Source organism: Eretmochelys imbricata, chromosome 2 (assembly GCF_965152235.1).
Source record: "Eretmochelys imbricata isolate rEreImb1 chromosome 2, rEreImb1.hap1, whole genome shotgun sequence".
In the NCBI taxonomy this organism is placed as follows: domain Eukaryota; kingdom Metazoa; phylum Chordata; order Testudines; family Cheloniidae; genus Eretmochelys; species Eretmochelys imbricata.
The window spans coordinates 157003678-157028722 of NC_135573.1; the positions used below are offsets into that span (position 1 = coordinate 157003678).

At 44.7% G+C, this 25045-nt stretch overlaps 1 protein-coding gene across 1 annotated transcript in view; it reads right to left on the minus strand.

Annotated features, from left to right (window-relative positions):
• The window catches only part of COL15A1 (collagen type XV alpha 1 chain), a 208371-nt gene that overhangs the window by 126885 nt on the left and 56441 nt on the right, over window positions 1–25045 (minus strand). The window contains exons 7-10 of the mRNA XM_077809195.1: window positions 17438–17584; window positions 16830–16856; window positions 13465–13527; window positions 3657–3734 (exon numbers count right to left, since the gene is read on the minus strand). Coding sequence (XP_077665321.1) covers window positions 3657–3734; window positions 13465–13527; window positions 16830–16856; window positions 17438–17584 — 315 coding nt within the window. The remainder of the gene's footprint in view (window positions 1–3656; window positions 3735–13464; window positions 13528–16829; window positions 16857–17437; window positions 17585–25045) is intronic.

The window sequence follows — 25045 nt, forward strand, 5'->3', positions numbered from 1 at the left end:
TTGGTAGGCCCCGGTGTCACGGTTTCTCCTAGAGGTGGTGTTCTGTGGGTTGGGAAGTGGTTGTTGGTTCCACTTTTTGTTTTTATGAGAGATAATTTACTTCAATACAGAAATAAAACACTCCAACTGCACAGATCTAGTTGTCACCTACCACCCCACACTGGAACCATACAGGGTACCATTAAACAATTACAACCCATAGTCGTTGGGGACCACATCCTCAAAGAAAGATTTCCTGAACACCCTCTTCTGGCCTTCAAACAACTCTCCAGGCTCAGCAGCAGAAGCAAGCTCCTCATAGACCAGGACACATCAACTCAAAACAGCACCAGACCTTGTCAGAACAGATGCAAAACCTGCAGACATATCTCCACTGCTACAATGACCCACACCTTCCACAACACATCTTTCAAGATCCATGGATCCCACACATAACATGTAGTGTACCTCATCCAGTGCACTATATGCCCCAATGACAACTATGTGGGTGAAACCAGATAATCACTGTGCTCTTGAATAAGCTCATACACAAAAATGACAAAAGACAAAAATACCGTATTACCTGTAGGTGAACACTTCTTACAAAGTGATTACCTCTACATCTGAACTATCAGCCCTCATCCTCAAAGGAAACCTGCACAACATGTTCAAAAGACAAGCCTGGGAGCTTAAATTCATAACTTTGCTAGACACTAAAGATCATGGATTGCACAGACACACTGGAATTATGCCTTATTACAACAATCCATAACCCACTAATCCTGCCCCCCAGTTTTTTTTTCCCTTCCTTTCCCCCTAATGACTGAAGAGCGGTTAACTGGCAACTTAATCTTGAATGGTCCCTTGAAATGTGTTAACTACTTATTCTAAACAATCTGTTCCACCTTGTATTTATGTAAGGGGACGGTTGCCCCCTTACTAACATTCAGTGGGGGTGTTTTAGTTGCTAGCTCCCAGTACTAAAAAGGGGGAAGGGTCAATGGGGAATCAGGACCCTGAGACTGACAGCCCCCAGGAACAATGAGGAGAGGCCAATGCTCCAGGTCAGCCTGAATGACAGGGCGAGCAGGCTAATCAGGGAGTCAGGAGGCCAGGGAGGTCCCGTCCTCTGTGTGAGCTGGAATTGCCTGGGGTCAGACAGAGTGGGGCCGAGCTAAGGAGAAAGCAGGGGCCGAAGCTGAGCTGGGGAGCAGAGCTGTGCCAGATCCAGAGGGACCAGAAAAGCAGCCCAGAGAGAGCAGACCCTGTGCTGGGAGCAGAGCTGCAGTAACCAGAGCCAGAGGGGCCAGAAAAGCAGCCCAGGAAGCAGGTCAGTGCTGGGAGCAGAGTCACAGAAGCAGCCTGCAGAGCAGACCTGTCCTGGGAGCAGAGCTGCAGCAACCAGAGGCAGAGGGGCCAGAGAAGCAGCCCAGGGAGCTGGAGGCAGAGCAGCAGCAGCAGTGCAGAGACCGAGTGGTGCAGCTGGGGCTGGAGCAGTCCGGAGCTGGGTGCGGTGAGCAGCTGGAGAGAGCGAGGGGGACCCTGGGCAGCGGGCCCAGCACAGGGAGACGCCTCAGCCAAGGGGCTCTGCAGGCCAGGCTTGGATCGTAACCCCGACAGGGCGGGGGCGACACTGGGAAGAAGGGTCCTACCACTTAGAGCCTGAGAGCGTGTGGCCACCACCAGAGCAAGTGTCCAACCCCCAGCATCCCTGCAGCACAGCCAGGGCCTGAGAAGAAGGCCTGGGACTTACAAGGAACAGACTGTGAACTGCCCGGACGTTCCAGAGACACTGTTTGTGATGTTCCCTGCCACAGGGTGGGGTGATGTGTTTCCTTTAACCTTTCCCATTATTTCTTATTCTTTTTAAAATTAATTGTTGATTAAATAACTTGCATTTGCTTTAACTTGTATGTAATGGTCAGTGGGTCAGAGAAGTGCCCAGTGCAGAGAGAGTACCCCGGAGTGGGGACACCCTAGCCCCTGTCCTAGGTGACCACAGCAGGGTTGGGGGTCGAGCCCCCCAGGAATCCTGGGCCCAGCCTTGTTGGGTTACAAGGACTCTGCCAGACAGGAGAGTGGAAGGGGAGTCCTCAAGGGCAGGGAGGCCACTGGGTAAAGGAAGTGGGAGCGAGGACTCAGATCCTTTCGCTAGCCCACTTCACTGGGGTAGGGCAGAAACCAGGAAAGTTCCCCACAAGAGCGGGACTGTTCCCCTCCTTACATTTAGCTGTGACACTGAGTACATTTCCCAGACCTGAAGAAGAGCTCTGTGAGGCCCAAAAGCTTGTCTCTCTCACCAACAAAATTTGTCCAATAAAAGATATTACCTCACCCACCTTGTGTCTCAGATATAAACGTTGATGTTAATATAATGGCAAACTTACTATGTAAATACTCAGAAGTCAAGGGTGCAGATTCTGGATCCACTCCAGCCTCTTTGCACTGCACCCCAGCATAAAATGGCCAGAAAGATATTGTAGCAGGCAATATGAGGATCAAGGGTGATCCTCTTGAGATGAAGAGCCTACATAGCACACATAGGGCACTCTGTTTGCTGAGGTCAATCTGGGGGAAAAGGAGTGGCCTGGGGCGTCACCATGCCCTAGTGATCCCCAGCAGCATTATCAGTCCCTTGGGGTTGTCATCAGCTGGGGTACATTCGAGTAACCCTTGAGCTGCTCTGTCTCATGCCAGAGAAATTAGTTGGTATGCAGTAGGCCCAAGGTCAGGTGAACACAAAGATGGCTTGGTGTCACTTTTGTGACCACTTCCTGAGTTGCTCTGTGTGCTCCTTACCCACAGCCAGGCTCTGGGCCAGGCAATCCAAAAGTTAAGGTTCTTATAACATATTTTACAAATTATATTGTTAAATACAAAATTTAATACACAATGGGCCCAGTTTTATCTTAACAGACATGATATCTTGTAAACACAGAACTACCATTGACTTCAATGGAAACCACAACTAGCTTTCATCTCTGGGTGAAACCAGTTACTGCCAGTGCAATCAAAACCTTGGGCCTAATTCGCTCTTTGGCAGCATGTGCATGACTCTCTGTGAGACCTATAGGAGAGGCATGCGTACAGATGAGAGTGCAATCTGGATCACTCTTTTTCACTTCCTCATTCCTGAGTACTGAAAAAGAGAACTTCACCATCCTAAGAACATATGCTTTTCTATTTAACAGCAAATACAAATGATTGTCAAAACATCCCTGTGTTAGGGCATGGGAGGAAATGAGTAATTCAAATTTTAAAGCTCACGAAAGCTTATGCTCAAATAAATTGGTTCGTCTCTAAGGTGCCACAAATACTCCTTTTCTTTTTTCAAATTTTAAAATGTCTAATACAGGTGTCTTTTGAGAACATCTCATTTATATTTTCTTCTAAGTATTATGGCTCACATCTTTAGAAATGCTTTTGCAAAAGAACAAGTGCACATTTGCCCACTTCCAACTTAGGCATGTAATGGGTATGTGCTGATTGGGATACAGGCCTAAGTCAGTTATGTATTAATGTGTGTTTGCTTTATTGTGTGTACACTTTTTGACTATTTATACACATTGGCTACATGGTTATTTCCCCAGACTGCCCCTCGTTGTTAAGTTTTACCTCACTCTGTGCTAAGGAACAAGACAAGCAGAGCTAAATCTCAGATAGCCTCAGAAACTCACAAATCCTCTGAATGGAGCGGATGGGCCGGGAGGGCCTGGAAGTCCTGGTGGTCCTGGCAGTCCCACACTGGGCTCACCCTAGAAGAAGAACAAATATGAAGCAGTGAATATTTCAGACCACATTTTAGCATGTTTCATGACACTGTGTTAGCTTGGTTTGAGCTTCCTTAGACCTAACTGTATTTTTCAAGTTTATAGAAACAAAAACTAACACAAGACTATTGTTTAAATGCTAGAAAGGGATGTGAGATGTATTAATTTGTGAAATAAACTCCCAAGAGAAATGATCATTAGGGTAAAGTAAAACTACTAAGACTGAACAAAGCACTTGGCAATGTACTCTAGGAAATAACCCTGCATTGGCAGAGAGAGGATGTCATGAAAGGTCTTTTCCAACTCCAGCTTCTCAAACAAATTTACAATTGTATTAGCAGTGCCAATTGTGAGACAGGGGTTTAATTCTTTATCAAAAGTATATTTTAGCATCAATTTCATTCTTTATGCATATCATATGCAAAAAGGGGAGATACCTCCCTTCTCAACATTACTACTCTCCTCCACAGCCTTTCCAAAATTACAGTCTCGTGATTTACCTAATGTACTTTTTCCCACTGCCCACACAGCTAAAGCTCCTGTTCAGGCCCTTACCATTTCCCCTCCTGACTACTATAACCTGCTCCTCTCTGGCCTTGCTAACACGCACCTCACCCTTGTCTGAGGTCCATTCAAAGTACAGCTGCTAAGATCCTCTTCCTGGCCTGTTATGATCATACCAGAACCTCCATCCCTCCACTGGCTCCCCCTTCTTCACAGCTTCTACTACAAATTGAAAGCCTTTCATAATTTATCTTTCCCTGCTTCTCCACTCTTGCCTTGTATGTCACAGAAGTGAACAGGATTTGGCCCTTGGATTATGAATTCTTTGGGGAGAAGAATGTCTTTATCGGTGTTTGAAAAACATCATGTTATAATAACTGAAAATTACACAGTCCAGATTCAAGCAATCAATTTAAATGTTAAGAATACTTGAGGTACAGTTTTTAGGCCAAATATTAGCTCTCCATTTATGTCAGTTGTAGGAGTCTTACACACCCCTTATTTGTGACTGCAGGTAATATACACTTGCCTTTCACTGGTGTCTATGTACTACGTGGACTGACACATTGAAAATGCTAAGGTGGAGGAATGTGAAATATTCACTTTGAACCTCATATTCACTTAAACTGTGCTTGGCTTTGAAATTTGTTGCATTCATGAACCCAAACCTACGGTCCCTAAAAGCGCAAGTGCATGGGTTGAGGTTCCCATACGAGTTTGGCCTTGCTATCTACTGGTTATTGCTGATGTGTGTGTAAGTGTAAGGGAAGCTGATGGTCTGTCACCCTCTTTCTCCGCTCCTGGGAGGTCCATCTCAACGTCTAATAATAATAAAACCAGGGCCGTCCTTAGGATTTATGCGGTATTACTAAACTGCTGCCCCTATGCCCGACAGCAGCCCGGCCTCGCAGCCTGGGGTGGGGTGGGGTCGGGGGGATGGACAAGGCAGAAAAGGATACCAGCCCCCCGGCCCACCTCACGGCGGCAGAGAGTTACAGTTCCCCGCAGAGACCACCCATACCCTCTCCCTCACACAGAATGTGCGGCGCAGACATATTCGGCTCTGTGAATATGGAGACTGCAGCACGTGCTGGGTGTTTGGGAGCCGACCTGCTCTTACCTGCATGATGGGTGGTGGGTGAAGCTGCCGCTTGGGAAGGCTAGTTCCCTAGCCCACCTCTTCTCCCTGTGGCCCTACCCATACTCCACCCCACCTCTGCCCCTGGCCCCGCCCTCACTCTGCCTAGGCCCCACCCCCACCCCACTGTCTCCCTCCTCTCTTCTCTCCCCCTCCCTGATCACACCCTTCCAGCCAAATCCCTGAACCCAAATGAAGCAAATGACATTTGAAAAAAAACACTCTTCTGCAATTTCTTCCTAAAGAAAATGGAGCGTGTTTTCCACCGCATGCCAGAAGGTGAAGACTGGACATGCAGATAGTACCTAATTAAAAGCACTAAACTTGGGAATAAAAAATGTCAGTCACAGTTTTTTTGATATACCCTGAAGTTTGTCAGAGATTTATTTGCAAAAACTTTGTAGTAAGGGCAAGTCAGCTGTCCTGCTGAATACAACATTAAATATTAGGGAATACATGATGCAGCTCTTCTCTGTTTTACATTTTCTTAATCAGTATTTCTAAGCTGATTTTATATTTTAAATGTACTCTTAAGCCTTAATAAAGTAATCATTCCAGATTACTACGTATTTAATTCACTGAAACAAAGATATTATTTTAAATTAATCAGTCACAGAGGTTTAGCGTGTTCATAACAATGTTCACTGCTTTTAGAAAAAAATTATTTTGTGCGATCTCCATAACAATAGACATATTTATGAAATTTCATCAACTTTAAAACATATGTTTCCAAAGATTTTAGGCATAACAAAGGATTTTGTATCGTAGTAAAGTAGCTGTAGCTCACTAAAGCTTATGCTCAAATAAATTGGTTAGTCTCTAAGGTGCCACAAGTCCTCCTTTTCTTTTTGCGAATACAGACTAACACGGCTACTACTCTGAAACCTCTTGAAACTAGTTAATCAAATAGTCAGAAGTAAAGAAAGGGAAACTTGTTTGTCCAGCTATCTGGCAGGAAAGGGGTGTTGTCCCTTTAAGGGCTGTCTTCAACAGGGAGGTGAAGGGACAAAGGGATGGACAGAAAGGACAAGAAGACTTTGGAAGCAAGTTTTTTGTACTATAGTAATTAAAATTAAAATGTGTATTTTAGATAAGAGTGGTCGTTTGAAGGATTTATTTAAAAAGCTATATATGTCTGAAGATCCAAGCATTTAAGGCTAAAGATGAATACTCAGATTGTGCATCTAAAAATCTATGCAAGTGATTTTATAATCTTCAGCAACACACTAATGAAATATTTTTAAAGCAAATTTTAAACTAAGGTCCTGTAGACTAACATGTTTGGAGTAAATATTACAGTAATGCATGACTGTTTTTGTCAGTAAATTCAGAAACTGACAGTATATATCTGGGGTTGGCAAATGCCTGTTAAATGGCTTCATTACCACTTGAACGGCTCTTTAACAGTTTCAGTGTTGTGCAAATAGGTTGGAAGGCTTTTTCCACTTCTAAGTGACTAGATCCCCTACAGAGGAAGGCTCACCAGGCTGCAGCAGCTAGCTGTGGGAGCCTGCAGGAAGGGTCAGAACAGGATAGGAAGAGGGAGGTTGGTGGACAGTAAGACCCAGAGGTGCCCCAAATTTTTGGGCGCCCTATGCAGCTGCATATGACTGAGGAACGGCCCTGAATAAAAGCTTGCTCTTATCTAGCCTTTTCATCAATAAATCTCAAAGTGCTTTACAAAGAAGGTTAGTATCATTATCCCGCATTTGACAGATGGGAAAATGTAGGCTCAGAGTGGGAAAAGTGACTTTCGAAGGACACCCAGCAGACCAGTGGCCAAGCTGGGAATAGACACCCAGGTCTTCTGAGTCCCAAAATCCAGTGCTCCTGCCTACTAGGCCACACTGCCTTTTGTGAGATAATAAGTGTATGCGCCCACTTCTCTCTGTGAGTTTTTTGTGGGGGCTATATCATATGTGATATGTTCAATAAGGATAAGTGCAGGGTCCTGCACTTAGGACGGAAGAACCCAATGCACAGCTACAGACTAGGGACCGAATGGCTAGGCAGCAGTTCTGCGGAAAAGGACCTAGGGGTGACAGTGGACGAGAAGCTGGATATGAGTCAGCAGTGTGCCCTTGTTGCCAAGAAGGCCAATGGCATTTTGGGATGTATAAGTAGGGGCATAGCGAGCAGATCGAGGGACGTGATCATCCCCCTCTATTCGACATTGGTGAGGCCTCATCTGGAGTACTGTGTCCAGTTTTGGGCCCCACACTACAAGAAGGATGTGGATAAATTGGAGAGAGTCCAGCGAAGGGCAACAAAAAATATTAGGGGTCTGGAACACATGACTTATGAGGAGAGGCTGAGGGAACTGGGATTATTTAGTCTGCAGAAGAGAAGAATGAGGGGGGATTTGATAGCTGCTTTCAACTACCTGAGAGGTGGTTCCAGAGAGGATGGTTCTAGACTATTCTCAGTGGTAGAAGAGGACAGGACAAGGAGTAATGGTCTCAAGTTGCAGTGGGGGAGGTTTAGGTTGGATATTAGGAAAACCTTTTTCACTAGGAGGGTGGTGAAACACTGGAATGCGTTACCTAGGGAGGTGGTAGAATCTCCTTCCTTAGAAGTTTTTAAGGTCAGGCTTGACAAAGCCCTGGCTGGGATGATTTAATTGGGGATTGGTCCTGCTTTGAGCAGGGGGTTGGACTAGATGACCTCCTGAGGTCCCTTCCAACCCTGATATTCTATGATTCTATGTGTCACTGCCCACCCATTCTGACTCGATGGGGCTGCAGGATGTGATCTGCCTTCATATTCTGTAGCAGAAGTAGGGAAAATGCTCCTACTGTCAGCAAGCGTTCTTCAAGAAGCAAACACAGCAGTTAGATTCCCCATAATCTCAGACAGCCAAGCCCTAGTGTTCTGTGCTTTTCTTTAATTATTCTGAATCGTCATCTGGAATTGCATCTCCCTCTGCTCCCATTTCTATTGTGAACTTAGCTATGTTTTTATTAATTAGGAGAATCATATGTCAGGTATCAGAATTTCAACTGCATCACAGTCACAACAAAGCAAAGAGGTTAGCCGTTTTTGACCTGTCACTAAATGCATTTATTCATTTGTTTCTTTGCTTCTACACAGTTTTGTCAAGTGGTTTCTATAGGGATACTCTTCAAATGTTCTTTCCCATATACACCTTTCATTTCTTTTTACCATATTCATACCCATAGTGCCAGTATTTAATTAGTTTGGGGCTATTCTCATTGTTTGCAGCCATGCACTCTTACAGCTCCTGTTTATTTGCTCTGATGCCATATGCTCTTTTTAAACAGAGGTTACAGTATTAGCACGAGCCAATGTTTGTATTTGGTTTTGTGCAGTTTTTACCACTGTACAACCATTAGGGTTGGGCAACTCCCCACCCCCACAAATTCTCAAATCTGGAACAGAGTTCTATATAGGAGCCTACTATTTGTAAGCATTTCTGAAGCGCCTCTCACAGCTTTACCTATTCACTGCCCAAAGGTTACAAAACCAATTGATAACCCACCAGCAGGGCAGTCAATTCTCCAACCTGCTCTAGGATGCAGCAATTCCTGGCTTCCCGTTCTACAACAATGGCAGCAAAGAGACTTGCCGATAGACTTGCCAATAGATCCCGCAGCCTGTACTCACTCTTAAAAGCATACTCAGAAGCTAAGAGATGCTGACCACCGTCCTAGGCTACAGCTAGTCTTAGCAATTTTTGTGTAAACCAGGAAAACAATTTTTAGGCCATTCCTACCCCATAAACATCGTGGAAAGGAATCAGTCAATCATATCAATTTGGACAGGGCAGGGTTAGTGAGATGGTTTTTTGGTGCAACTTTTAAACTTAAAACGAACTCACTGCATATAAAAGGGAGTGGGAACAATCTCCTATCCTTCTAGCCTTTTGCTGCAGGTAGGGTGACTAGCTGCTTATGCTGGAGGCTGTACTTAGCTGCCAACATTAAAAAAAAAAAAATTAAAATCCAAGGAGCAATTCTCCAGAAAAGGGTCTTAGGGCTTCTGGATGCTTTTCAGTATGTTCCGAGTATTTTTTGCACTTGTAAAACAATGCCTTATGAACATCAGCTAATTAACTAACATCTGCTAACACTTCTGTGAGGTTCTATGTGTAAGTATTATCCCTATGCTACGGATGGGAAACAAAGGCAGAAAAGTTAAGTATTTTGACTGAGGCTGTAGAATTAGTCAGGAATAGATGAAGATATCCTTTTCTTTCAGATCTGTATTTAGACCACTACCTCTGCAGCTACTAAGATGTTCAGCTCTTATGGACAAAAGCCACAATGGCTACTCAGCAGCAGTCCTAACCAATGCAGTTGCAGTGCTGGATTAGTTTGCCTTTAGTTACGCATTACTCTCACTTGGAGCATACTGTAAACAGCCACAATGTGTGGTGTTTGATCTTAAAACAATCTACTACTGTATTTGTACCATTCTAACTAAAAACAGGATGACTGGCTTCAGGGTGAGTATCTACATCTGAATATTTGTATTGGGAATCACGGAAAGAACTGAAGATGGAATGTGTGTGATTAAAGCTAGCTTGCTGGAAACTCATGAATCAGCTTTCCAAGCTGGAAGGATATATAGACTTGAGGTTTTCTGACACAGAATGTAAACGACCATTGTAAACACGTGAAATTCACCCATCAGCAGAGGGGCTACAGAAGTTCCCCAGTGGAGAGCTCCTGCAGAGTGGCCATGCAGGGATCTTTGCATGTGGTGCAGCTGGGCCCTGCGCTAGCTCTGCATCAGCAAATATGGATGGCCCATTGTGTCCAGAATTACATGAATCCAATAGCCACAAACCACTGCATAGGAGATGGGTCAGGGTCACAGCCACTGTTCCAGCCCAGAAACTGATATGAGGTTGCGGAGTGGCTCCAGAGTTGTTCTGGGAGGTTGTGAGGGGAATTCTGTTCACCCCTACCTCCATGTACGCCCTTGCTCAAAGACCATTTTCTCAGGCTTTGTGCAACAGACAGTGGGTGAGGAGGGAGCGATGAATGTCACCCATTGTAACTATGTAATCATTGCCACCTCGTGGGGCCACTGAGGTCACCCATCTTTGTTCTAAAAAAGAAAAGGAGTACTTGTGGCACCTTAGAGACTAACCAATTTATTTGAGCATGAGCTTTCGTGAGCTACAGCTCACTTCATCAGATGAAGTGAGCTGTAGCTCACGAAAGCTCATGCTCAAATAAATTGGTTAGTCTCTAAGGTGCCACAAGTACTCCTTTTCTTTTTGCGAATACAGACTAACACGGCTGTTACTCTGAAACCTGTCATCTTTGTTCTGGTTCAGTGCTTCATAGCACGGTAGGTGCACCGTGACACAGGGGCATGTGCTGAAGGTGCCTCAGCTGCAAGGCCCTGTGGGCTCTAGCACCTAGTGGGACCCAAAGAGTATTTCACCCAGAGCCTCCAAATACCACACTCGGCAGGACACCCAGCTACCAGCTCCTCCCCAGCCATACTCCCAACAGTTTGGAGGCTTGCCCTTTCTGCAGCTCGCCTCTGCCCAGCCAGAGCAGGAGAGAGAGAGAGAGAGAGAGAGCGCGCCGCAGATTTGCCATTCAGCAGATTCATTCCATTGGCTTCTGCTGACCTGTGACTGCTCAGCAGCCGATTCAGCACATGGGAGTATTAAAGTATTTGGTTTTTGCCAACAGAGTTAGATTTAACTTGCAAGTGATAATTTGCCTGTAGGTATTTTGTCAGCTTCCAGCAATAGCAGGTCGAAACAAAACCCTGAAGCAGAAAAGGTCTCTGCTCCAGCACACCGAGGTGATCTGGGAGGAGGCGAAGAGATCTGCATTCACACAGATCCAGTGACTCCAGCATCCCCGACCTGGAGGGGCTGCAATTCTAGCTCCCAGACTGGAATAATGGCCACAGGGGGCAGAAGGGGGTACCAGGAGCTCTACACCCTGCTGTGCATTGTCAGGGGTGAATTTCATCTTTCTAAGTGCTCTGGACTCCACCTGAGTTGAGTCTGAATGTATTTCACATCAGGGATTTAGGAAGTTTGACTTGTTTTTGTAATTGTATCATGATCAATGGAACTGGAATCCAGGGACACCATGTTATTGAAGGGCAGAGTTGCCAACTTTCTAACCGCACAAAACCGAACACTCTAGCCCCTCCTCTTCCCCAAGGCCAAGCCCCCTGCCCCGTGGCCCTGCCCCCCACTCACTACATTCCCCCTCCCTCGGTGCCTCGCTCTCCCACACCTTCACTGGGCTGGGGCAGAAGGGTTGGGGTTTAGGAGGGGGTGAGGGCTCCGGGCTGGGGCCAGGGATGAGGGGTTTGGGGTGCAGGAAGAGGTTCCAGGCTGAGGCAGAGGGCTTAGGGTGTGGGAGGGGGCTCTGGGCTGGGGCCAGGGATGAGGGGTTTGCGGTGTAGGAGGGGGCTCCAGGTTTGCAGGGGCTTAGGGCTGGGGCAGAGGGTTGGGGATCAGGGTTGGGGCACGGGCTTACCTCTGGCAGCTCCTGGTCAGCGGCACAGTGGGGGTGGGGGGCAAAGGCAGGCTTCCTGCCTGTCCTGATTCTGCACTGCATCCTGGAAGTGGCCAGCAGGTCCGGCTCCTAGCCGGAGGCGTGGCAGGCAGCTCTGCAAGCTGCTCTCGCCCACAGGCATTGCCCCCGCAGCTCCCTTTGGACGTGGTTTCTGGCCAATGGGAGTGCAGAGCCAATGCTCAGGGTGGGGGCAGTGCACAGAGCCCCCTGCCTAGGAGTCGGACCTGCTGGCCGCTTCCGGGGCGCAGCACAGTGCCCAGAGAGGTAGGGACTAGCCTGCCTTAGCTCCACAGCACCGCCAACTGGATTTTTAAATGGCCCCGTCGGTAGTGCTGACCGGAGCCGCCAGGGTCCCTTTTCGACCGGGTGTTCCCGTCAAAAACCGGACAATTGGTCACCCTATTGAAGGGCACTACGAAAACAGGAAAGGTGGGGAGTTAGGCTGGAAGCAATGCAGCCACGTGGACAAAGCAATGCACAGGATTTAATAAAGTTCCACTTGTTCAACTTAACCTGCGTTCAGCTTCACACTTTGCTAATGAAACACTGACCAGTTAACATTAATGATTCATTTGTCCATTTGTCTAAATTGCTGGCTGAATTTTTCAAGTGGAATGCAGCAATTGATTCACCTGCACTAGCTACCCTCAGCTCAGCAGAGACAGGAGTAGTCACTTCAAAATGTGAACACTGATTTTGTCTACTCTGCAAGGCTAAAATAGGACTGTACTCTAATCTCCTACATAGTTTATCTGGCAGAGTGTAGTCACAGTCACACATACAAGGCCCTTCATTTTTTGTTTAATATTTCTCAGAAAGGTATTGGTGTTTATTATGAAAAATTTAAAGTGGGTGAAAATTGGCACAAAATATTAACTTCTGGGTAAATATTGGGGTTAATATTGGAGGATCGGAGGAGAGAGAAAAGTAAGAGTATTGAAAGTAAAAGCAGTTTAATGCCCTGGTTTACTTCATGAATAGTACATTAACAGTACAAACACATACGCACGCGTGCGTGTGTGTATCTTCTACTACATTAACTTATTTGACAGCCTCATATTTACACGTGGACTAAAGTATGAACATAAACATATCTACCTAATGTAATGCACTGGGTTTTCTTAACATAATCAGTATTTTCATGTACTTGAGTATTCCAAAATTCAGGTGAAAATTAGTAACAGAACAGGAATTTTTTTGGTAGAAATCAGTAAAACCTGAAAAGGAAGGGCCTTGCACACATAACACTGCAATTTTTCCAACTGTGTCTTGTTTCTTTTACTAAGAGTTACACATTTATCTTCTCCAACTCTAACATATTCCTGTGAAAGCTTTACTATTTATATAAGCTATATTTATACATCTTCTGGCAAAATCCTTTGGGCTTTATTGTGACTTACCTTTGAATAGATGCATGGCGGGGGAAAAGGGTGTAAAAAATTCTTCTTGTGTTTTCTGTATTTTATTTCTTTTCAGAACATATCAAATTAACACAAAAGCAAAAGATGAATGGTAGCTAACCCAATTGGTTCTTAAACACTGATAGGACACGTACCTTTTCTCCTTTAAGGCCGTCCTCTCCCTTCAAACCTGGCAATCCCTGAAGTCCTCTTTCACCCTAAAAAGACATTTTTATTCAATATTTTCTTTCCATTAAAATATCATTCCCATAAATGATGGATATTTAGAAAACCAAAAAGTGCCCATAGGAAAGTTGCTATAGTCTATTTGGAAGGAAGCTAGAGTGTGAAAAGTTCTCACCTGATTTTTCCCATGTATCTGTGATTGATGAATATGTTAGCAGACCTTTTATAGGACAGTAGAGGATTACCTGAACTCTTGGAATAGTTCTCTATTTGTTCTGCATTTCCTCAATGTGATAATAGTAGGCAGATTCCAGGCTGACATTTTGTCTTCGCCTGATCTAAATTATTCATTTCCAAAATGGACATTGGAAGGTCACCAGTTTCAATTTCACACCAAGGTAATGGGCAGTAGGGAAGAGGGCAGTTGGATATTTTCCTGTGGAAATACTTAAGTAATATACTGCTGTAAGCTGCTATTCGAGGTGCCACACATCATGCCTCAACATGAGGTGCTGACTGCACTCATCTCCTACTGGAATCATTAGAGCCCCATCCTGCAAGATGCTGAGCACCCTCAATTTCCATTGAGTTCAATGGGTGCTAAGTGTCTCACGGAAACTATGTAGTACCTTGCAGTATTCTAATAGTACCTTGCAGTATTAGGCCTCAAGTTTCCTTTTAACCCTCAGGGTTCTAATAAATGTCAACTCCCAAACCCCAACTAACCCTCCTATCCCATGGTGTATTTTCCCCCCAGTACAATATGCAGATTCTGTGTTCCATATAAGGCTTGAGCCTTTGCTCATTGAAGTCTGTAACAAAGTTCCCATTGATTTTAAGTGGTGCAGGATAAGGCTATCAAGTGCAATGAATTAGCCAGCTAACCTAAGATTCTGGAACGAAATCCAGAGGAAAATGAAGCTCAGATTTATGTTTATTTGTGACCTTTTTCTCCAAGGAATCTGGACAATGGTGTGTGTTAATCGTATCCACTGTCAGAGTCTAACCATGATAGCACTGTGCTAACTGTAAAGACCCGTGAACTAGATGCAGTAAGAATCAAATGTACGCACAGGATTTCATTTTTTTCTTTGTGATTAATACTGATTTCTCAGGTGATTAAATAGTTATGGCAAAATGCTTTTTACGCATTCAGGCCCCAACCCTGAAAACACTTGCACATGGGCTTTCCTGCACTACTGCGAATGGTACATTGATTTCAATGTGATTGATCATAGTAGCATAGTTGAGCGTGTGTGAAAGTATTAGCACGATAGGGGCCTAACTGCACACAGAAAAAATGGTTTCAGAACATAAGTAAAGCTGCAACAAGATTGCTAAAGGAGGAAATACGACTCTTTATACTACAGAGAACTATAAAAGAAAAACATATCCAAACATGCAGAGTGTTTAAAGTGTTGCTCCCGCAGAAATAAAATTCTTAATTACTTTATATAATTGAAGCATTTTCCACAGAACATTTTGTCATGGCTTTTGTTTAAAAAATGTGTTCTGCTTACAGTTAAAATGCTAAGAGCAAGAAAGCATAGTGCAAAGCTGAAAAGGTCAGCTTCTTCTGCTGGTACAGCTTTTCTAATGAGAAATCATTTCTCCGAAATATGAATTGACCTTGTGCAATAATAACTCGATTTCTTTGAGCATGGAGTATGAACAGAGATTTGTGGATAGATGAAGCATTTTGCTTGCCTGTCGGGCTGAATAATTAACTCCCTCACCACTGGATTATTTGTATTGACTATTATAAAAATGTGACCCTCCCCGAGGAGTGTTTACAGAGGGCAGGAACAGACAAAGTTTTTAGCATTTGTGTGGGAGATTTCTGGAAGGGGACAGGGGTGCATAAGGTAGATGATATCCCCACCCAGATGGGAGGAAGTAGGGAAAATACAGCAAGAGGCTGAGGAGTGGGAAAATAGAAAAGTCATGTAGGTAGTGTAGCTGGAAGATGCATCACACTAGAGCATTGCAGAGGGCACATGCGTCACAGCAGCTGAGAAGAGAGTTGGGGGACTCTTGACTCTGGGAGAGTGGATAGAATGTGGCAGCTAGAAGAGAAGCCAGAGACCTGGGAGCACGGGAGAAGGTTGACAGAATGACACAGGTGAGAAGCCATTGGGGAACACCTGAGCATGGAAGAAGATCACACCAAACAACAGCAGATGAAAAATGCACTGGGACAATGTAATATGGGAGTGGGCAGGGTGGGTTTCAGGAGCTGGGAGGCAGGTTTGAGTCAGGGGAGGGAGGAGCAACAGGGCAATTGAAGAGGTGGGAAATGGGCAGAGGAGCAGTGGTGATCAGGAGTATGTGGTAGCTGTGGGCAGGGTGGAGCCAGGGAGTGAGGGCAGGTGGTGTGGGTCAGTTAATGTGACAGAGTTGAGGACCCAGAGGAATGGGGGTGGGGAAGGCAGATGGAAGCTGTGGAGGAAGGATTGTTCCAGCTGAGGTTAGGAATAGGAGATGGGGAAGCAGCTGGGAGTTGGGTGAGTGCAGTAGTTTAGGGCGGGTAATCAGATGTTGTTCTCACCTTGCTCTTAACACAGTACATACACTGAAAAGGGTCCAAGTATATCCTCTTCTTGGGGTTTCCTTTGTACTAACTTACATAGCAGCAAACAACTTCCTGCCAGAGCTTGGCTTCTCAAAGGGTTGGTCTATGCAGGGCTCCTCTCTTCTTCCTTCTAGTTCCCTCTCCCTTGAGAGAGCTCCTGTATAAACCTGGGTTGGAGCACAAAGTGCCCACCTGGTCTGGCAGCCAGCGTGAATCAGCAGGTGAGCCCTTCATCACTAGCTACACAAGATCCTATAGGCTGACACCTTATTAAGGCCTAGAAGAAAGGGACTGAAGGGAGAAGCAGCTGGGAAACTGAAGGCTGCAATGCATCCCTTTGTTTACATAATGGTTACAAACACAGCTTTACAGCCATAAGTCATGGTGAAGGAGTTAGTTCAAGCTATTTGCCAACCTTAAACAGTATTCACGAAACAGAAGAAAGACTCCAGGACTTCTGAAATCTATCACTTTAGAAACATGGTAATGTACATGTGAAACAGACCCGTGATCAGTCAAGGCTGGTCACCTGTCTGGTAGGGGTCTGTACCAAATGCCTGTGATGCACTTTGAAACATTACAGTCTTCTTGCTTTTTGTTATAACGTAGTGCAGCAGTTTACCAAAGCTGCCTCCTGAGAACAGGGTTGCAAAACAGCTTTGTATAGCTTAAGATCAAACTTAGCTGAGTGTCAGTCTGGCAAAGACATGCTAGGTTTCTTTCTCTTCAATGAACTAAAATATGCATGGAAAAGGTACTTACTGGCAAGCCATCTTTACCAGGAATGCCCTAAAAGAAAACACCCATTTTAGAAAGGTACACAGAACATGTATAAAGTAGAAGAAGGGGGATAAAAACAAGTAACTGCATCTTAATGGCCAGCATTTCATGCTGTGACAAAATATCAAAACAGAATTGGGATCTGTATTGTGTTACCACGTGCACTATTTTGTATACGTATTTAATTGGGGGCATGTATTTGTGATCAAGGAGAGAGTGAAGTATAACACACTCTGTGTATCCAGAAGCTGCAGCCTACAGGGGATACATAAACCATGCTTCTTGGGAGCTACACAACCTGTCCATCCAACATTTCTCAAAATGCAAGTACCATCCTTGAGGAGCTTGGCTGATGCCTCAGCAGTTGTGCTGTTTTACACCTTTTGGGCTGGAATCGCCATGGTCAGGCACCTTGTAGAACCATTGACACATGTTCAAAGGACTACCATTTTGATGTGGTATGATTAGACACCCACTTTGACTACAGAGGGTGCAAGGCAGTAGAGAATCAGCCCTTCACCCGTGTGTGATAAATGAATATTGGTCTCTCTAGATGATTTGTGTGGCTTCAACAGAGATGCAGTACTCACAGGTTCACCGTCTCGCCCAGGTTTTCCTAGGGGCCCAGGGGGTCCTTGAATCCCTATCTGCATTTCTTCTAGTTCTGACTTTCCTGGTGGTCCTGGTGGCCCTCGTGGCCCTTGCTCTCCTTTTTCGCCTCTCTCACCTTTTTGACCCTAAGAATGTAAAATATACAATAATAGGTTTTATTATTTTCTTTCTGTTATTTTAACATATTGCCATTGTATCTACAGGCCTCACACCAGTTTGGGGCCCCATTGTGCTAGGCATTGTACAAACATATATTACAACCAACTCAGGGTATTAAACCTTGTTCTGACTAATCAAGATGAATTGATCATTCAACTAAAATGGGATGATTGCCTGGGTACAAGTGGTCATGACCTAATTTCACCAGTTATGTGCAGACAGAATATAGTCCCCAACCAGCAACATATACACTTGGTGCTTTAAAAAAGCCAGTTTCCCACACAAAACTGAGTGGGAGGAGAATTTAAACATAAAAATGTTAATAATAATGGGCAGTTATTTAAGAATGCTTTGTTAGGCACCCCAAAAAAATCCAACACCCTTGCCTCACCCCACACACAGTTCAGCGATCATAAAATAAGGTTTCTTTGGTTAAAAAAAAAAAAATCAACCAGGGAAGTGAAGTGAAGTGAAAGTAGTCATTACCACATATATGGAAAAAAGTAGGAAGCTGATAGTAATGAGTACAAATCAGCAGTTAATAAATACAGACAATTGATAAGGGAGGCTAAAGGCATCAATGACCAGCAGGGTAAAGGACAATATCAAAAGAACATCCCAAGCAGTGGGTCTAGCTTCTATTTAAAAAAAAGTCATAGGCATGCTCTATCTCCCTCTTAAAGGTGGAATAAGAGTTTTATTTGTCCTCCCCTAAGCTGGGAGGACATGTACCAAAACAAAACAAACAAAGGCAGAATTCAGTTCCCTAGCTGGGGTTTTCTAGCACACAATCTTCCAAGGTTTTAGCCCCACCATCCAGAAGCAGGAAGCCAATAGCTTCCAATATTTGAATTGCCCCCTTTCACGGACAGGAGAACTATAATCTGGCCCCTCTCTGTTCCTGATTGGCTCTAGACTCTGCTTTCGTTAGAGGTCAGGTGAGGCTTAAACCAGGACAATTAGTCCCTATCTTTCTGGCCAATTGGTGGTTAAGGCAATCCAACTGATTCCCAGGTGTCAGGAATCTTTGATGCCCTTTTGATTCCCAAAAGAGAGCCAGAATGGAATTCAAACAAACAAAACCACACACAAACAAACCAAATGCTGCAGCTCACACAGAAAAATAAAATGTCCCTCACAAGACAAGATGATCTTTCATATTCCATTTGTATCACTCCCCTAATCACACCACACACAAAACAATGAGTTGTATAAGATATAGAATCCTCTCCTAAAGTATATACCCCACAGAGCACCAGAACACCCTCTCACAGAAAATAAAAACTAGTTCTTTACACATATCAGAAACAAACTAAATACTACCAATGGTATTGGTCCAAAACCAGATGAATGGTAAAACTGTCAATCATGCAATAGACAAGGCAGAAGTATTCAATAATTATTTTTGTTCTGTATTTAGAAAAAAGCAGGATGATATAAGCATATCTTTCTGTTCTCTCAGTAACTAGGGAGGATGTTAAACAACAACTAGTTAAAATTTTAAAAATCTATAAGACCAGATAAGTCGTGTCAAAGAGTATTAAAAGAATTGGCCACGCAACTCTCTGAACCATTAGCACTGATTTTTAACAGATCTTGGAAGACTAAGGATGTACCACAGGACTAGAAAAGAGCTAATGCCATGCCAATATTTTAAAAGGGTAAATGGGAAGACTCAGGAAACTACAGACAGATTAGCCTGACATAAGTCCTGGACAAAATCATGGAAATGCTGATAGGGGATGTAATCAGTAAAGGATTAAAAGATGGTAGCATAATTAATACCAATCAACATGATTTTATGGAAAATAAATCCTCTTGGACAAACTTTACTTTGTTTTTGAATGAGATTACAAGTTTGTTGGTAACTGTAAGTGCATTGACATAAGTTACTTAGATTTCTGTAAGGCTTTTGACTTAGTCCCACATGACCTTCATAAAACCCAATGTAGCCCACATTAAATCAATTAAAAACTGTTTAACTGATAGACTGCAAAACATAATTGTAAATATGGAATTGCCATCCAAGGAAGGCCCTTCTGGATCCTGCAGGGATCTGTTCTCAGCCCAGTGCTGTTCAATATCTTTCTCACTGCTCTAGAAGAAAATATATCTCACTACTAGTTACATTTGCAGGTAACACAAAAAATGGTGGAGTGGTAAATAACAGTGGAGACAGATCAGTTATACAGACTGACCTGGATGGCTTGGTAAGGTAGGCTTATTGGAACATCATGTATTCTAAAACAGCCAAATTGAAGGTTATACATCTAGGAACTAAAAACGTAGGTCACTTTTATAGGATGAGGGAGTGTGTCCTGGCAAGGACTTAGGCAGGGATGGTATATAAAAGATGAACATGAGCTTCCAGTGTGATCCTGTAGCTAAAAGGGTGAACACAATCTTTGGATCTATAAGCAGGGGAATATCATTAGAAGTAGGGAGATGGCATTACCTTTGTATGCAGCATTAGTGAGACCATTACTGGAATCCTGGGTCCAGTTCTGGTGTTCACACATAAAAAAGGATGTTTAAAAATTGGAAAGAGTAAACAAAGGCTACAAGAATTACCTGCAGTCTGGAAAAGATGCATTACAGTGAGGGGCTTAAGAAGCTTCATCACATTTTTTCAAATCAAGAAAGGATATATATTTTTAAAAGATATTCTAGACATTATGGACTTGCTGCAGAGATTATGTGTGAGGTTCTATGGCTAGTGTTATGCAAGAGGTCAGACACAATTATCCCTTCTGGTCCTAAAGTCTATGAATTAGAAGTTGTATATACCGTTTGAGTCATAGGAAGTGAAAGTTTTGGAGGAATTATATTTGTAAGTTCTTAAATAAATTCTAAACCTTATGTAAATCCATGTACCCGGCTTGCATTGCCTATCGTCAAGCTCCTCTTTCACCATTCATTATAATCGGTCACAACAAGCACTAGGACTGAGATGAAGAGCATGTAAAAGCATAAAAGGCAATGGTTAAGGCTACGTTTATGTCATGGGAGTCATGGAAGTCACAGAATCCATGACCTCCAGAGACCTCTCTGACATTCTCTGCTTCAGCCCCAGGGAGGGCAGGACCCTGGAGCTGGCAGCCAGAGGGGCCCTGGCAAGGTTCCTGCGACAGGGGGCCCCCTGCAAGGTTCCAGCAACAGGCAACAGCCTCATGTGGGGGAAGGGGAATGCCTTGGGCAAGCGGCTGGGGGCGTCACAGAGAGGACACGGCATCTGAGAACTTTTGTTTATTGTCCGTGACCTGTGCGTGACTTTTACTAAAAATAACCATGACAAAATCTTAGCCTTAGCAATGGTAAATGTCCAATTGAAACACACAACTTCAAGATTAAACTTCCACTCTGCATGTTTTGCTGGCAGCTGAGATCAGCACTGATGTATTGCAATTTCAAATCATGACAGAGCAAAGTAAGAATGAAGCGGAGAACTTAAAGTTGGAGCTACAAAGGTAAGTACAAGGAAAGGAACAATATTAATCTAATGGGTAAGGGTTTGGTGATTAATAAGGCTACTAAGGATATGTGAATATTTGGCAGTATGTTGAAGAGGACTTGCAGTTAACCAGCTACACGGGTCAACTAGAGGATGAAATATCCTTCTGATTCATGGCATTTTAGGCTAAGAGCACCCAATTTGATTTCCAGGTTTACATGATATTTGAAGCAACATAATTGCATACAAATCAAGCAGGCACAAGGCCTTGTGTGAGCACAACAGCTGCCACAGTCCAAGACTGGGTGTAATATGTTCATTCCTCCCCATCATGAGGGATCAGCTCTGCCACACGTAGTCAAGGCCCTGTCTCCTTTGTGGAAGCTAGCATTGGCAGAGGTTTTAGGCTGGAGCAGTCCTTGTGTTCAGGGGATTGTCAGGGCTGTCATTGTTCCTGGCCTTACCTGAGCCACAAAGAGGTGAGAGGAAGGATCCTTGTACTCTATTCCCCCTTATCTTCCTCTGCGGGGTCCGGTGCAATCCAGCCCTGAAAGTTTCTGCCCAAAAAGGGATTCTTTTTGCCAGTTGTTATGACTGATTGATTGTGTGATTATTCCCAATAATTGTGTGATTATTCCCAATGCTTTACAAGGGATTTACAGAGACAAGGTGGGTGAGGTAATATCTTTTATTGGACCAACTTATGTTGGTGAGAAAGAAGCTTTGAGTTTACACAGAGCTCTGCTTCAGGGCTGGGAAATTGTTGGGTCAATAAAAGATATTACCTTACCCACCTTGTCTCTATAATATCCTGGGACCAACAGAACTACAACATAGCATTCAAGGAATTTACAGATATTTCTGGTCCCCAATTTGCCATTAAATTATCTAAAGCATCTCACTATAAACACTATAAGAGAGGCTCAAATTAAATGTATACTCCAAATTAAAAAACATAGTAAGAAGACCAAAAAAGTGCCACAATGGCTAAACAACAAAGTGAATGGAGTGGGGATAGAGGTAAAAAGGCATCATTTAAAAATTGGAAGTTAAATCCTACTGAGGAAAATAGAAAGGAGCATAAACGTTGGCAAGTCAAGTGTAAAAGTATAATTAGTCAGGTCAAAAAAGAATTTGAAGAGCAACTAGCAAAAGACTCAAAAACTAACAGCAAAAAAATGTGTAAGTACATGGAAAGCAAGAAGCCTGCCAAACAATCACGGATGAACAAAGTGCTAAAGGAGCACTCAAGGACGATAAGGCCGTTGCAGAGAAGTTAAATGAATTCTTTGCATTGGTCTTCACTGAAGAGGATGAAGAAGATTCCTACACCTGACCCATTCTTTTTAGGTGACAAATCTGAGGAACTGTCCCAGACTGAGGTGTCAGTAGAGGAGGTTTCAGAACAAATTGATAAATTAAACAGTAATAAGTTACCAGGATCAGATGGTATTAATCAAAGAGTTCTGAACAAACTCAGATATGAAATTGCAGAGCTCCTAACTGTGCTACGTAACTTATTGTTTAAATCAGCCTCTGTACAAATGATTGGAAGCACTGTTCCCTCTAAGCTGTGTGCGTGTGTGCACACGCACACAGATTCTAAACCCTGCGCACACGGGGAAACACCGTGCACACATTTGTCTCGCGTCCCGACCCCACATCCGTCAGGATGCCCTTTGACCACTCTAAAAGTGCTCAGGACGGGGTGGCGGCTGAGGGGGGCATGCGAGGGTTCCGGGCCCATGTTCCGCTGGAGGGGCGCGAGGACTCTCTGCCCATGTCCCGCTTGGGGGGGGGGGGCGGTGTGTGAGGGCTCTGTGCCAGTGTCCCTTGGGGGGGGCGGGGGGCTGGCGGCATGCAAGGGCTCCATGCCCGTGTCCCGCTGGGGTAGGGGGCGGTGACATGCGAGGGCTCCATGCCCCTGTCCCACGGGGGTGGGGGGGCTGCAGAGGACGCAGCTGAGCCCAGATTGCCCCCTGATTTGGGGGGATGAGGGGGAGGGCGCAAGGTGCAAGTTTCGCCTAGGGCGCAAAATATCCTTGTGCCCCCGACCCGACCAGATCCAACCCTAAGAGCCAGAGGGATCTGCTGGCTCTTATGGTCTCTGTGTGCTGCCGGCGCCTGCGAGCCCTGCTCCGCGGCTCCGGTAGCGCCCATTGGCGCTTTTCCTGGCCAATGGGAGCTACGGGGCTTGCACTTGTGGCGGGCACAGCACATGGAGAGCAGCGATCCCCTTCCCCCTGCCGCTGTGACCCTAGGAGCCAGAGACCTCCCAGCAGGGCTGGTGAGTGCGGCCAGGGAACCGGGCAAGGTGTGATGGTAAGTGTCTGGGAGGTGTGTGGGGGGCGGGGGGGTGCTGGGCTGTGAGGATGTGGAGGGCGCTGGGCAGTGGGGGAGGTTTGTGTGTTTTGGAGTGCTAGGCAGTGGGGGCCTGTTGGGGGGTGCTGGGCAGTGGGGGAGATGTGTGTGTGTCAGGGCGCTGGGCAGTGGGGTCTGTGTGGGGCATTGTTTAGTTGTGGTGGAGGGGCTGTGGGGAAGGGCACTGGGAGGGAGGGAGGGAGGGAGGAGAAATCTGTGTGTATTCGGAAACTAGTGAGTGGGGGTGTTCTGTGTGGGATGCTGAGCAGCTGTGGTGGGGCTGTGGGCGGGGGGCTTTGCGCAGGGGTGGTGGTGTGCACAGCACTGTGCATTTGTGTCAAATGTGGGAGGGTTGTGGGCATAGTGGGTTCAGGGGGTGCAGGGCAGGGGAGCTGTGTGGCTCTCTTCTCTCCCTGCCCCCGCTCACCCAATATGTCCTGATATTTCACTCTTGCGATCCGGTCACCCTATTTACAGGCGAGTTTTGACATTGTTCGCCCGCCATCTATCAACACAGCCAGATTCTACTAGCTGGCAAGGGGGGGAAAGGAAAGGAGGGCAATGAATCATACCCTCCCCGCCAGCATTTCGAACGTGGAAAGTTGATCACGTTGGGACGGTCGGGAGGGGGGACCCACACATCTCCTTGTGGTCTGTTCATTTGGCTGTGTACAAACTCAAGTACGTGAGAATAAACCAAAATGCCTGGCTGTAGTTGCTAAGGAACCGCAAAGATTTCCCAGAAATGAACAAAGGTAAGTGTTGTTTTCGTGACTGAAATCTTTCAAAGGCATTGGACTTTATACATTTACTCGTGATGTTTTACCATTTTCCGGCATTTTTTTGCCACAGATACATGGACGTGATCGGAGCTATGCACAAACTTCCAGTATCATGATCTGAATGATCTCCCGTTTGCCCTTTTGTCGAGTCATGCTGTTGAAATAGTAGCCATATAATAAAAGTATTAATTTTAAATAAACCAATCTGGTAAAAAAATCAATCCCAAAATGTCACTGTCTAGAGGTCTAAAGCATAAAAGAACAGCGACTTCATTTAAATCTGGATGAGACTATAGAGAGTCACACCAAAGTCACATAGTGTAATGCCTGTTAAACTTCATGAAATATTCACATATGATGAGGACAACGGAGTGGTTTGTGTATATTGTCGAGATGCCAGAGATCCAGGAGAATTTTCAACAGGAAGAATGTGGAATGATGTATGGAAGTTGGATTTCTTAAAGCATCATCTGTCAAATAAGCCTCATATAGATGGTGTAACAAGGCTTAGAAACAAAAACCCTTCCTTACGGAGCAGATTGTTTAGCATGATTCTTGAAAGTCCAGTTGAAAAGCAGAGGAGGCAAATTAATCTTGAATGCAAGCGCTGAAACACAGAAGACATCAAGGTACTTATTGACAATGTGTTCTTGGCTATTAAAATGAACAGCTCAGTGCTTTCTGTTCAGGATATTAATGACCATATGGAAAAGTATGTGCGCATACCAGCGAGCTGGAGAAGTAAAAATTATGCTTTTGAATTTCTTGAAATTAGCAACTGCATTGTCCAAAATGACCTCATGCATGAAATAGCACTGGCAACGTTTCATACT